Source organism: Leucopleurus acutus (assembly GCF_964270905.1).
Source record: "Leucopleurus acutus genome assembly, chromosome: 2".
Classification (NCBI taxonomy): Eukaryota; Metazoa; Chordata; class Mammalia; order Artiodactyla; family Delphinidae; genus Leucopleurus; species Leucopleurus acutus.
This window is the reverse complement of record NC_139143.1, coordinates 126360142-126375826: the sequence shown is the minus strand read 5'-3', so window position 1 is coordinate 126375826 and position 15685 is coordinate 126360142. Positions and strand designations below refer to the sequence as shown.

The window sequence follows — 15685 nt, the reverse complement described above, 5'->3', positions numbered from 1 at the left end:
ATACAGGAGCTGGCATCGAGTGAACAGGCAAGAAGACTTACTGACTGGAGGAGGGAGAGGAGGTGGGAGATGGTAGAGCTGAAGGATCGTCAGCAACAGGAGATGGAGGGCAAGCAGCAATGTCACTCACGCCTGATGTTGATGGTACAAGTTCCATTCCCTTGCTGGATTCAATTCTATCTACCCTCTTGAAAAAAACAATCAGTGACGTCTGGGTAGTAGCTCTTTTTTCCTCATCATAGATGACATCCTGGGCTTGTAATAAAGATACTGTACTACTGTACTGTACAGTAAAGTACACAAAAGCACAACCACTTGTAGAGGATGCACGCATGTGACTATGTATGCCAGTCACGTGAACTAACTTATGTGATTGGACATGCGAACGCACGTTCACATCTTTGAAAGTTTGCAACTTGGAAGTTCGTATGTAAGGGACTTACTGTACTGCCCTGGCTACTGATGATGGCTCCTACACAAGAGCCAGTAGCAGTGTTGGAAGGATATCAGTTGTTTTGTGTGTGCTAAAAAGCACCAGGAGTAATGGTTGAATTATTATTTCATTTGCTCCAACCTAGTAACCAAGAGGCGAGGAAGGGATCTTGATGTATCAACACACCAGACTAGATAACTTTTTATGATGTTCTCTCCTTTAGTCCTCAAAATAGCACAGGAAGATAGAGCTTCCCATGCTTGCTTTCTAGACAAGAAATCAAGGTTCAAAGAACAGCAATAACCTGCCTCAGGTCATTTAGCTGGTGAATGACAGAAACTAGTAAGATACAAATCCATGCGATTTCCATCTTGAGAATATTTTAAATGTACTTCCTGGGATATTACTGGATCTGGATACGATGGAATGGAAAATAAAAATGAGTAAAGGAGTTAAGAGCTAGAAAGTTGAAGCCACGAACTCAGGAATGACTAAATTACCCATTCCTGTCAGGTAGGTGACAAAACAAAAGACATCTTAAAATGCCTTTTTTGGTTGTTATTCCTTATGTGAAATGGAAATAATGCAAACTGCTTAACAAAAACTCTTCCTTTTCAAAGAGGGGTGCTACGCAGTGCAAGTAGAAAAGCTTTCCTGCGGCTCTTTCATTCACATCACATACGATGCTATGGCTGGGCAAAGTCAGACAGTCTGACCTTGGGGATAAGGTGTTTGAAACTGGCTAATGATGCATGCCACAAGCACTGAAAAAAACAAGTAAATGCAGCAACCCCCAAAGAATTGAAATTAATATCCACAGCAGCATAGCATGGTGGACCGAGTCATCCTCACAAGTCACATTAGACCTTGATGTTGTGTCTCCACGATTACCCTTAGACTTGGTGTGTGGTTGGGGCTCAATACAGATGTTTGAATGGGCAAATGAATGAATGTTGGAACCCACCGATTTACTCCTTAAATTCTGTCCATTTTTGGTCATTTAATAAAAATTTTCACAGGGCTCGGACTGTTCTGAGGTAAAATAAAGCAAATGCTCAATTAAACGTAAGCATCCCTGTGTCCCTTTTCCTCTGGTCATTAGCCCATTCCCAAATGAATGTACTCCTTCTAAGGAAAGACATTCAGTCACGATGTTGGTGTTAATTAGTCTAGTTGAAGGCAAGCTTCTACCCTAAGATCATTTGGTCAATCAGTTGATCAATTGATAGATAAAGACAACTGTGTTTATTCACATTTAGTAAGCTCTTTGTTATCCACCCTGCGTGGAGCAAAAAAGAATACTTATAGCTAGTCAAGTATTCTAGTTAATAAAGAGCCGACACACGAGGATTGTCATCTTACAAGAAATTGAGTGGTAATAATTCGCACTTAAACATTGATCATCATCTTTGACTATGTAGAAGTCCCTTGAGAATCCACCATGATGGAGTACTGACATCATTTGTCATGTTATCATGGAATATGGTGGTATGAGTAACAGATTTCTATCTGCTAAAGTTCCAGCTTTAGCAGATAGAGAGAGAGTGAGAGAGAGAGTTTACCAAATGGAGAGAGAGAGAGTGCGTGTGTTTATAGTCAGCCTTGTTCCAGAAAAGGTTTAAGATGGAGTGGGTATAATGATTATTTTACCAGCTGCACACTTAACTGTTGTTCCTTCCAGGAAGATCTCCAACACTTGGCTCAGCACTGGCTGGTTCACAATGACGATTGCCCTGGAGCTCTGTGACAGGATCAATGTTTATGGCATGGTGCCCCCAGACTTCTGCAGGTAGGATTTATTCTGCAAATGTAATTCATCAGCAGTGTTGTGCAGTGTTTATAAATATCTGATTCCAACTATCAACCATGAAACATGTCTACTGTCTTCTTGAAGCAATTAATTAACACGTCCCAAGTCCTGGTTCTAGAAACAGCAAACGGCATTTAATTATGTGATATAAAATATTGAAAGTTTTTGTTTGTACTGCTAGGCAAATTCTACCATTTGGAGGTTTGATGCAAGAATGATGAAGCATACATTATTGTGCCATTATCACTGTGCCACTTTTCTCCCACCCTTTTTAATCCAAAGACCACACAGCAGCAGTACTAGTTTAGATGTAAGAGTCAGGTCACAGGGGAGAAGGAAAGGGGTGGACAGAGCAGGCCTTTGAAATCTGCCTGGACTCATGCATCCCCAGGGAAGACATGATGTAGTAAGGAAGTGGGTGGAGTCTGGACGCAGACGGCACAGGTTCAAAGCCCAGCCCTGCCACTTACTAACCTAGTGCGACCTTGAGTAGGTCACTCATTCTCTCTGTGTCTCAGCTTCCTCGTCATTAGAAGTGGATGTGATGATAATAATAGACTGCCTCAGAGTATTGGAGGTGGATTAAATAAGTGAATACATGTGAAGTGCTTGGAACAGCACCTAGTACATGGCCAGAGTGAGCTTGGACCCTCACCCAGTTCCTCATCACTTAATGCACTGGCCTTGTTTTCCCCTTTAACAACCTCTGTGCAAAAAAGTAGGTAAGATGGTGTAAAAAAGCCAACTGCCTCCTCAAACCAACAGGCTAACAAAGGCAGTGGCAGTGGCCCCTTTGGGCATGCAAAGAGCCATCAAAGCTGATGGTTAGACGGCAGATATAATTATGTAATATTGCCATTAGGGCACCGGAGAAAAAGAGCATGAATAAATTGAAATGTTAATGACTTAAAGTGTTCAAGGAAATATTGCACTTATTATGGAAAACAAATGAAAGGCAAGTTAACCTGTCATTTCTCTTACTCAGATTTAGTTCATCACGGCTTGGTGCACTTAGGATGGGAACAATTTACACGATGACACTAGCAAGGAAGTCAAGATACCGTCCGTGCACCGTATGTTGGCAGCCGCTCTGAATTTCTGTTCCTCAGCCACCATCCCAAAGGTTCAACAGTTGTTCTCACAAGGTGATTTTGGCCAGGACTCATCAGAAGGATCCCTAGCCCCAGTGTCCTATCAGAGAGACTGAAGAAGTGTGCTGGGCATCCTCTGGTGCAGAGGGTTAGGCTGGTGACAGCATCCTCTTCAGTCCTGATGCCCGTTTAGGAAGGGTAAGAAAGGAAGGAGCAGTAAAGATTGATTCCCAGGTTCCTTTCATCTTCACGTCCAGGACACAAGGGCTGAACCACCAGGCACCCAGTTCCTACCGGTGACCTTGAACCTTGCTGTCCTCATCTGCAAAACGGGCATAAGAAAATAATAATAAAAGGAAACAGGTCATGGTGAGGATTAAATGAGATCATGGCAGTAGAACATTTGACACAGTGCCCAGCACACAGTTAGTGCTCAGGAAAGATTATTAATAACATTAGTGTTACTAATACTTTAATATTATACATAAAATATATAAAATAATTATTAATATTATCCTAAGCCCTTGAGAATTGCCCTGAAAGGTACCAAGAATTTTGGGAGGGGTTCAAAGAACAGGCCACAGCTCTTGCTTCCTGGAGGCTTACGATAAGCCTTACCCATACAGAAATCTAACAAGCACAGCAAAGCCACTTGGAGTCAAAATGACTCTTGCAAACAGTATCACCACCAGAAAATGAAAAAGCAACTTATCCAAGTTAATCCAGCTACTAGTCTGATCATTCTCCCTTGGTCTTGATTTTGAAAGAAGCTAAGAACTCTAAGGCCAGCAGGGTACATATGTCATGAGCTGTAGGACTTAGGGAGATAAGATATCACTGGGGCCAAAAGTGGTAGGGAAGCTTTTGTGAGATGACAGACCTCATGCTGGTTGAGTCCACCAGAATATACACACCTCGAGGGCAGAGATTTTTGTGTGTTGGGATCACTGTTGAAGCCATGGTGCACAGGGCAGTAGATCAGTACCGTCCTGACCTATAGCAGATGCTCCGTACATACTGAGTGAATGAATGGCCCTGTCCTCTCTCTCTCGTGCTGTAGTCAAAGGGTGTTTATATGACCGAAAATGAGCCATATTTCTCAAGGTCAGAAGCTATGTGACCTTGAGAAAGTTCTTCAACCTCACTGAGCCTTAGTTACCGTGGGCAGGTTACTTAATGACCGTCTCAGAAGCCGTAGTTTCCACGTCTGCAGATGATGATGACATTAGTGCTTACCTCACGGGGTTATATGATAATTCCATGACATAATAGATGAGGAATTCTTGGCACAGTGCTGGTGTACATTAAGTGTGGATAAATTTACGAGGAGAAAGGGCTCACTCATCTGCAGGTGTGCACCCATGAGCACATTTTAAGGAGCTGTCTGGCGAGCACTAATGAACAGTGCTTTGTTGGCAGGGAGGGCCAAGGACACGAAAGGCTCCCATGTGAATTGGATCCCACTTTCCCTCCAGCTCCTTGCAGGACACCCCACGGGCTGCTCACAGCAGACTCCCCCATTCTGTGGTTTCTTTATGCCCAGTCTCTCACTGGAATGAAGAGTTAGGCACATGGGGCCAGGGTTCAGCAAACGAAAGGAGAGCCAACTGCTCTTTTTGGGTAAATTAACCTTTCCAGACTTTGAGATACAACTAGGACCCTCAAAAGAAGTCATTTACTAAACAAATCACAGAGACTCTGATTCATTCACCTAACTTGTGTTGGGCACTTAGGGACATAATCAAAGATGAATGAGACAGGGTTCCCGCCTTTGGTCTCCTGCGTGTCACTTGGACACAATTCAGTCATAAGGGACAGAAGGTTCCCAAGGTTTCTGTGGGAGAAAATATTCACGTTCTGCCTGTCGTAGTCTCTGACGCGCAGCGCTTTATTGAAACATCCAGCTCTGGCTTTCTCCTGACCTGATCCGGTGGAACAAGGGCAAGGAGCTAAGAGGAAAGAACATTGCCCCCTCCTGCCCCACTTCATCGGCAGCAGATGAACTTCTCTCTGTTTTACCTGTGGGCTCTCATATCACAAAGGGTCCCGTGGCAAATAAGAACATTGACAGCCTTGATGACCTCTGGTCTAAGATACGGTCATGCCGCTTTCCAATCTAAATCACACTCTCACACACTTTTAAGGAGAATAGAGTCATCACCTTCTCCTTGCCAAGGAAACCAAGGCACAGGAGGACCAAACGCTGGACTACTTCTGCAGTCATTCCCATCAGCTTAGCGTGGCAGTGACCCAAAGGGAATGTCAGCTGCTATATGCTGGGATATATAGGGAGGTGCAGTAGGGGACTAAATTATATCCTGGGAGCAGACAGCTGAGCCATCCATGAGTGCCTGACTTCTAAGACGTGTGAGTGGGTTCACTCCTACAAGCCTGGAGCTGTCATTTTCCATCCAGCTCTCCTGGAGGTCTGGCCTTCTCATCCCTCCCACCCAAAGGGCCAGGCTTACTTCCAGGAATCATTCATTGGCAAGAAGATTTCCAGTAGCCTCTAAACTACTAAGCACATGGACTCCTTAGGGAGACGAATAACCCCACATTCATATTTAACACCACAAATGGAAAGAGTGAATGTATAAATGGCCATGGTGGCAGATGAAGGACATGTTACTCGAAACCTGGCAGAATCTAACGCTGACTAAAAGTCATGTGACTGGCGTGCAACCGTTTCCTCCTTAATCTGGTGCTGCAATAGCCTCCTGACCGCTCTCCCCAACTCTGGTCTTTCTCTTTCCTCTCCAAACACCACTGTGCTGTTGGATAAACCGCAAGTCTGACTCTTATCACTTAAACCCCTCCGTAGGTCCCCACAGCTTTTAGAAGAAAGTTCACACTCCCTAGCTTAGCACACAAGCCCTCAGGACCTGACCTCTGCAGCCACCTTAGTCTCATCTCCTCTACTCACAGACTTGTTTTAGCCATACTGAGGAACTCAAGAAGGAGCTCACCCTGCACACACCTGTCCCTTTGCCCTCATCTCGGAACATCCATCCCCTCCTTCTTAATCTGGCTGATCACTACCAGTTCTTCACCGTAATATTAATGGCTGATAGTTTTTCTGCACATACCACATGCTGGTGCTGTGCTAAGTACGAGTACAGGTGCCATTTCATGGAACCTTTATGATAATCCCAGGAGATAAACATTATTATTATCGCCATTTTACATATGAAGCTTGAGGACATGAAACAACTGGCCAAAGTCGTGGGGCAGGTAAGTGATGGAGCTGGGATTTGAATTCAGGTCTTCAGGGCTCAAGAGCTAACACTCTTAACCCCTCCCTCCACTGCTTTGGAGGTCCTCTTCCTCCAAGCTTTCCTTGCCTTCCTATCTGAGTCAGACCCCACCTGGGCCCCTACTGGGGCCTCTGCCACCTTCCCCTCTGCCTCAGCTAACTGAGTGACATGTCCATCTCCTTCATCAGCCTGTAATCTCCTCAAGGGAAGGGGTCTTATCTCAAGCCACGTTTGTGTCCCTAGCTCTTGCCATTGTGTCTGGCGTGTAGTATGTATTCAGTATTGATTAACTCAACGAATAAATAAAAACCTTCCTTTCCTTGACGGTGTTTAGGAGACTGATTCTATATTTATTCCAAATCAAAAGTGCCAGGTGAGTGAAGAGTATAATTAGCCAGTGGCAAGTACCAATTTCGAGGGTCCAAAGAAGTCACTGGTGGCCACCTGTATCGTTCCCAGCCAAGGCCAGCACTGGGTCCTCAGGCATGAGACATCAGTCTCCATCCTGCCTCTATCACTGGACGCCAGGCTCATCAGTGTTCAGAAAGCCAGAGAAAATTAATGTCGTGTCACACCAGAGACAGCCTCAAAATATATTATTATGGGGACATAGACCTTTAAATCACGCCGTATCCATATGGAGAGGCAAATCCATTCTCTCTAGATGGACTATAAATTGCAATGGAAAAGCTCTGTTATCATTGCTTTCCAAACTAAGTGATGGTGAGTATTTTTAATCTCATTTTCCATTGTAAATTATTTGTGATAACAATGGGCCAAGCATTTAAATTCTGTCTAACAGTCATATTTCTGGTCATACTTAACACATTACCAAGTTTACAACTCTCTGTTACCCATCATTTCTTGAGTATTAATTAGCAGAGTAACGACTCAGAGTAATCACTGTCATGGAACTAAATGAATATCTTATCCATAATGTGAAGGACATCTCAAAGGTATCGTGAATATCAGAGAGCTGATTCTGCCAGAGTTATTAGCTAGTGAACATTAATAAAGCTGCCAGCATTACAGGGCAAGTTCCTACTTGGCACCAGTCTACCCTGTAGAATCAGATGCTTACAGAGGACGGGTATGGAATATAATGCGTCCACGTGGTTCACATTTTACGAAGTGAACTTAAAATACATTGTTGTACTTTGTTTTTCATAGATGCTTAACTTTGCCATAAGTTCTTCTTCTATCTTTGCTATAATTTGACCAACTTACTGGTCACTGGGTGTCTTCATTACCTTCCTCTGTCCCATGGCTCCAATGCATCTGTTATGAGACGCTATGGCATCACCTGAGGTGCCTGAGTGGTTGGGTGTGGATATGGGGTTCAGGCGACTCACTTGGGCCTTTGACCCATGACGAGTGGGCAGCCGCAGGCTCTCGGCACTTTTTGTGCCCCAGAAGCACAAGTATTATTTCACTGGCTTCCAAAGTGTGTGGCAGTTTCCTTCCAAAAGAGGCTGTAAAAACAAGAAATGGAGGCAACAGAATAAAGGTGGTTCATGGGGCCTCCCGGGCCTGAAGCAGCTGTGTAGGAAGGCCTGTTAGGGGAACATTTCCTTCTGAATGCTCCGTACTGTCCCCAAGACCCCCAGTGCGAGCCAGTTTCCGAACAACCGAGGTACTTGACAGCTACGGATTCAACACTATCCCTCAAACAGTCCCTGACTACCTGCTATATGGTACTGTATACCATGCCAAGAATAAAAGTGTGTTTGGAGAGAGTATCTGAGGCTCTCAAGAGAGGCAAAAGCACCATTCTTTCATCAGGATCTTTGTAGCCTTCTAGATCGTCCAGCCCAAACTGGGAGATCAGGGTCAACCTAGATCATACCTGGAAATGGAAATATCCACCTTACCTGTTAATGATACGAGGTTTCTTTCCAGTTGCACAGCCTAGCTTTAGAAGGTTTAAAATGGCACATCACCAACTCCTGCTGCCATTGATAACATATCAGTGGGCAGAATTGCAAATGAGCATGAGGCCTGTGCTTCGCACCCTGACCCGCTGCACAGTGCCCACCAGGCACGGGGCACCTCTGTAGGTGGGTGCTTGGGAGAATGCAGCAAGGCCAGAGTTGCTCTCAACCATATGGTGCCAACCCAACGGGAACCTGGGGTGCCATTAGTGCAGACAGCCACCTGGTGGCACAGGAATTTTTCCAAGACACAGAGCCTCACTCTTAAGAGTACAGCTTTGGTTCAGATCTGGGCCCTGAAACTTCTTCAATTTCTCTGGGTATGAGTTTTCTCATTTGTAAACCAGAGGTAATAACTGTACCTCTCTCACTGGGGTGACGTGAGGATTAAATGTTAGTCTATGTGGAGTACTGAGCACTGTGAGTCAAGTCTAGAATCTTGGATGGCCCATGAGTGAGGCTGTGTGCTTAAACCAGCCACAGGACTCTCACCCTGGGCGCCGGATTCTCACCCTGGGTGCCGGATGCTCACCCGTCACACGGAGTAGTGATACTTAACCTTAGACGCCTGATGGAGAATAAAGGAGATAATATAAGCTAAGCACTGAGGCTTAGCAGGTAGTTAACTAAATCAGCCTTCTTAAACCTGGCTGCATATTAGAATCTCCTACAGAACTTTATAACATTGTTACCTTTTTAAATTTTTTTGTTTTGAAAAAGTTTTAGACTTACAGAAAATGTTGCAAAAAGTGTACAGAGAGTTCTTGTATACCCTTCACCCAGCTTCCCCTAATGTTACCATTTTGGTCCAATTATCAAAATTATCAAAACTAAGAAATTAACACCGGTACAATACTCAAATAAATTTCAAACTTTATCCACATTTCACCATTTTTCCTACTGATGTCATTTTTCTCCTGCAGAACCCAATCCAGGATCCCTTTGCATTTTCTTATCATGTCTCATTAGCCTCCTCCAGTCTGTGACAGTTCCTCAGTCTTTCCTTATCTTTCATGACTCCGACACATTTGAAGAATTCTGGTCATTGTAGGATGTCCATCACTTTGGATTTGTGTGATAGTTTCTAATGATTAGATTGAGGCTATGCATTACTGAGAAGGATACCACAGAAGCAATAGCATTTCATATCAAGAGGTACATGATGTCAAAATGTCTTATTACTGGCGATGTTAACCTTGGTCACTTGGTGAAGGTGGTGTCTGCCAGGTTTACTCATTGTAAAGTTACAATTTTTCCCTCTATCATTAATAAATACATTGGGGGGACTTATGCAAATAACCTATATCTCCTCATGCTTTTCCTCTCTCATATTCCATTCATCTGTTCATCTTGCCTGCAACAACTACTGCATTGTTCTAATGGTGATTTTCTATTCCCTCATTCTTTCTAGATTATTAATTGGAATTATTCTGTATTTCATTTATTTATTTATTCAGTAATTTATTGAAATCATCATGGACTCATGGATATTTATTCAGTTTTATTTTATGGGACTCATAATCCAATACTGCCATTATTTATTTTGATACCTATGCAAATAACCTATATCTCCTCATGCAAATAACCTATATCTCCTCATGCTTTTCCTCTCTCATATTCCATTCATCTGTGCATCTTGCCTGCAACAACTACTGCATTGTTCTAATGGTGATTTTCTATTCCCTCATTCTTTCTAGATTATTAATTGGAATTATTCTGTATTTCATTTATTTATTTATTCAGTAATTTATTGAAATCATCATGGACTCATGGATATTTATTCAGTTTTATTTTATGGGACTCATAATCCAATACTGCCATTATTTATTTTGATACTCAAACCTAAGGCACTTTTTAAAATACCTGTGCCTGGGACCCTCTCCAAATCAATTAAACCAGACTCTATGGAGGTGGAACATAGGCCATGGTATTTCTTTAATACCTGTGCACTACATGGTAGTTCTTTCATTCTCCCTACCTGCTTTCTCTATAGAGAAAAAACAATCCTTCTTCACATTTTCTGCAGGATTTGTTCCCCCACCGCCCCTGGAGGGCTGATGAGAGGCTGCTGCCACTTAGGGAACTGGCTCTGTGATTATCATGCCCACACAGCCCGCACCCCTGCATCTTAATTCCCTGAGCATCCCCTGACCCCAGACAGCAACCTGAGCTCCAGAATCCTCTCTTTTACAGCAGTAGCCTCCTGATGTGGAAAGTCTGCTGATTTTTATTGCTGTTTTCATTTGGATCAGGTGGAGGGGAAACAAACTATGGCAGCCTTTAGAAAGTCAGGCTTGGGAAAAAAGGCTTAAGGAATTATAAGCTTGAACTTTCTGAAGGAAGGGCTTTCTGAACAGCACAGTGGATGACACCTGATGGCAGGCTGACAACCTACAGCAGAGCTGTCCCTGCAGTTGCTTCGGCTCTGCCTTCTAAGTCCCATCAAGCCCTTTTCTGCCATTTGGACAAAGTTTTAAAGCATGAAGACAACTCTCAGTTATTTGGACACCTTTGAAACCATCAGAACCAAATATGTAAATTTAATTCTCCCTTTAGGAGAGCAGTGTGGAGTCAGATACATTTTCATTCAAGGAGATGGTCTTCCTGAATAAGGAAATTGATCCTATAGCATCCTTTATCTGGTTTCCAATTTCCCTCTATGCCTAGGTGTCAAATCAATCTCATGATATTTTTAGAAACCTGATTGCCTCTTTAGTCAGATTGATGCCAATAATATGTCCAAAACTTAAGATGAATCAGATTTAAAACCTGACCCGTACTGGAATAAAAGCTTAACCCCAAGTTTACCATGGCAACACGAATTTAGCACGGTTCCCCAAATTAAGCCATATGAATCTGGGGAGACTTGTCCCACAAATTTCTATTTCTCTTTTTTTAATTTTGTTTCTTCATAGTGGTCCGTTCCAACTTGAATTTTTCCTACCATGCACTTTCTATATTGAAAACACGTTCTATTAAAATTTTAAGGGGTTTCAATTTCTAGGGTAAGTAAATAAGCAAACTCTATAATAACTGCACAGGACGGGATCTGATGTCTCACTATAGAACATAGAGATACTTCTGAGACAGGCATAATAGAGATGCAAACTATTAACTCAGCACAGCATCCAACCCAGGATGAGGAATGTTTAAATGCTGCATGACAAAAGTAAATCTCTCTTCCTGGAAGAACTTTAACCTCAGAGGAGAGGAAGCTCAAAGGTTTATTGTCTTCAGAGCCATGAACTCGACACCCCTCTTGATAAAAGACTTCGATCCCTGACCCCAGAAAACTTGCTACTCTAAAAGCCATTTGTGTATTGATCTCCTCTGAAGAAAACGAATAGGTATCTAGCAGGATGAGCATCTCTGGGAAACCAAGTTACTGTACTTAGAGTAAAGCTGAGTGCTGGGAGGGAGACCCCAGGGCATCAAACGCTGTAAGGTGGTTTGCAGGAAGCTGGGACACTTTTTAAGAGAAGCGCTAAGAAGAGACCAAGAAGAGCTTAGTCTTGCAACAAGGCCTCTTGGTGAGTGTAGGTCAAGGTAGGAAGGTTTATCTGCTGGGATATCTTGACTGCTCTTATCATTTAGACTTCAAGACAGAAGAGGTGGGGTGGAATGGAACCCAGTCTGAGACCAGACCTCTTTGGGGGTGAGATATTTTAGTAACCCTACATCAGGGCGCTCACCACCACCACACGTTAATCCTGTTCACATTACCTTGAACAAATGAGCCAGTGTTTCTCCTATGAGGCGGAGACAGGGATATAGAGACTGAAAAATGTGGGGACTCTCGGGCTACACAGCAGGGGTTGAAGATTTGGACTTTCTCAACGTAGAGACTCTAGGTTTAAGTACATTGTCCGTCTAAAACAGCAAGAGAAAAATGGTGGCGTCGTGCCTGCTGAGTTTCTCCCGTGCGATCAAACTTGCATCATCCACTTTCCATACCTGGAGGAAGAATTGTCTTTAGAGTCCTGCCGTTTAGCTAACGGCATATAAATTTAGCTAACTCCATATAAATTTCTTTCAACAACAGAACTTCAAAAAATAGTTATTGAGCGCCTGCTAAGAACAAGACAAAGGCCTGCTCTCATGAACAGACAATAAGCAAGTAAACAACGACAGCAGTTTCAGAGAATGATTAATGCCACAAGGGAAATAAATGCAAGTGAGATAGAGAGAAGGGGCAGGCATCAGGTAAGCCCTCTCCGAGGATACATTTGCATTGATCCCCAGCAGTGAGAAGGAGTGAGCTGATGGGAGAACGTTCCAGCCGGGTGACTGCCCTCAATAGCCAAGGCCTCAGGCGAGGGACCAGCTTGGTCGAGATGACCACCGGAGAGGCCAGTAAGGCGGGAGCATAGCAGACAAGGTCAAGTGGATTAGGAGAAGGCTCTGGAGAGGAGCCAGATCACCGAACACCCTGTAGGCCACGCTCTTAGTGGAAGTGGAAGCCCCTGGAGGGTTTGGAGTGGGGCGGGGCTGGGGAAGGAGGATGATGTGTTTTTGTTTTGTAAATATCTTCATAGCTGTTTGTGCTAAACAGACTGTGTGGGGCAAGAGTGGAAATCATAACTATAGCTGGCTCTTAGGACTACGTAGTTTCCAAATCCCCAAAGCCTGAGCATCCTACAGGCTCACGTTTAATCTTGCTGTTTGATAATCATGGTCGCTGAGTTTATTTCATAGCCTCAGATCCTCTTCACGTGCATATTGCTTAAACATCAGCAAAACCGTTTGTTGAATTCATTTAACTTGAAAGTATGGTTTGTGTTTATCGGCTTATTAAAGATAACATCTTACCTAAATCTGTGAAAGGAATTTTTTTTTTTTTTTGGCTTTAATCAGTTATCTCGTTTTCCTCCTACAGGGATCCCGATCACCCTTCAGTACCTTATCACTATTACGAACCTCTTGGACCTGATGAATGTACGATGTACCTCTCCCACGAGCGAGGACGGAAGGGCAGTCATCACCGCTTTATCACAGAGAAAAGAGTCTTTAAGAACTGGGCACAGACATTCAATATTCACTTTTTTCAACCAGACTGGAAACCAGAATCACTTGCTATAAGTCATCCTGAGAATAAACCTGTGTTCTGAGGAATGTGTGTGGCCAGATGGATATCCCAAGAACCCACTGTATCAGACATCAGGCCACTGAACTTCTTGAAACACCAGACATGAAAGAGGAACAGAATGGGTCGCCGGGGTAGCTTCAGTTCTCAAGAAGTACCATGTACAGGTGCCTCCGAGGCGTGACTACACAGCAGTGCAGTTGGTCTGTAAGGGAAAATTCCAGAATGAATACATCCTAATGAGTGTTGTCCCTTTCAAAAGGGGTTACCGTAGGGGCTGAACTCTCATTTAAATGATGTTGCCACGGCTAAAAACATTTTGGATCTCTTTAAGTATTGCCTTCGAAACTGAGACATCAGGAAGTCAACATTAGTTGTATTCCTTTGTAGAAATACCACGTCAAAAGTCATTTTTCTATCAAATTGTATCCTAACCTGAACCTTTGCCGTTTGTTGGACTCTGTATGTGTGATTTGTAAAAAGCAGCCTGAAAGTATGGACATGACTTCTGAAGAGTATATCTTCACTGACTTTCATAAGCAAATGCCCAATATTTATTTATTGAGAGTTTTTTAGTGTGTTCTCGGCCAGTATTTTTATAGATTATGATTATGTGGTAATTTATTCTTCCTAATTCTTTAATCCTGAGTGATGGTTGGAAAAGTCCCGGAACTGGGAGATGAGTTGCGGTGTTCCCAACGCTCATCGTTAGCATGCGACGGTATTTGGCTTGGAAATGTTGCATTGCATTTTTTGAACCCTCAGGCTTCAAGAACAGCTATGACATTTTCCAATATGCAGAAATGCTCCAAATGACAACATTGAAAACCAAAAACTGCGTCGTTCAAACAAAAAAGATACCAACAAGAGAAACTTAAAGACAGTTTGCTTTAGTAATGATTGACGTAGGTTACTTCACTAAAGCCCTGGTTTCCTCTTCTGCAGAATGATGTCACTGTACCAGCGGACCTCTTAAGTTTCATTCCAGATCTGAAATTCTCTCAACGAGCCTCTTGTTGACCCACATGAGGACTTTGCACTTGGAATGATGGGGCTCCCACAGTAGCAGGAGCCTTATTTTAGGGGGCCTTTTATATCCCCCTACTACCTATCCCCCTCTTGTGGTTAAAAACATACCTCCTCCATGGAACCCATTGGCCAAAATCCATCCCCTGCTTCTCTGGTGCTTCTTGCACCAGAGAGAGAGAGAGAGAGAGAGAGAGAGAGAGAGAGAAACTTCCATGCTATTCTAAGGGCGGGGAGGGGAATCTTTCATGCTATTCCCTGACTACAAGAGCAAGGAACTGCATTTCTGTGAGTTTGTGCGGAGAAGAGAATACAAGGAGATTCCCCATCATATGACTCATTTATCCTATGAACTATTCCGATTCACTTCCTGCAAATCTTACATTATATTCACTGCCGTTCCCTCGTCTTCAGAAGTATAAAGGACTTATTTTTATTCCGAGCCAAGATCAGCTAGTGTGAAAGGTTTTCATTTACACAAGTAATATTGTTCAAAAATAGCCTTTAAAAAAATATACCAATGTTTTCTTTACACATGGCTTAGGAGGCATTAATTTCTCTAATGCCGAATTTGAAGGCACCAGCAAATACTATGTATGGAGACTGACATTGTTTTACAAAACATGACCTGGTTTGAGATTAAAGAAGGTTTCTCACATTACCACCTCTTTTCCCTTTCCTTAATTAGTACTGAGACTCCATTCCTTTGCATTAACTAGTACTATTAATTATATGGAGTGCTGTCATTGAGATGCAAACACAGTCCAGATATTTATTTAGCAAAAATAAAGTTGGTATTATTGTGGTGCGACGTGAGCTGTAAAAAGCCAATACAATGGAAATGTCTGTCCAAAACATACTGGAATGTGTCCTTTAAATTGTCTCAGTTTTTTAAAGAAACAATAGGATTCTATTCCAGCACAGTCTCTTCTACAGCATGGACTCTGGACAAACAGTACTTTATGAACTTATAAAAAATCATAAGAATTTTACATAAATGATTCATAGGCCACCTTTCCCATCACTTGAAGAGATTATATTGCTCAGATGTAAGTAG

At 42.9% G+C, this 15685-nt stretch overlaps 1 protein-coding gene across 2 annotated transcripts in view; it reads left to right on the top strand.

Annotated features, from left to right (window-relative positions):
• ST6GALNAC5 (ST6 N-acetylgalactosaminide alpha-2,6-sialyltransferase 5) overlaps positions 1-13627 on the top strand; it is a gene marked incomplete at both ends in the record, with an annotated part of 173327 nt that extends 159700 nt beyond the window's left edge. Inside the window, 2 exons of one of the 2 annotated variants that reach the window (XM_082863389.1) lie at positions 2115-2222; positions 13396-13627. In XM_082863389.1, coding sequence (XP_082719515.1) covers positions 2115-2222; positions 13396-13627 — 340 coding nt within the window. Of the gene's footprint in view, positions 1-2114; positions 2223-13395 lie in introns of those variants that run through there. The other variant, XM_082863390.1, reaches the window with a different exon arrangement.
• Positions 13628-15685: the final 2058 nt, after the last annotated feature.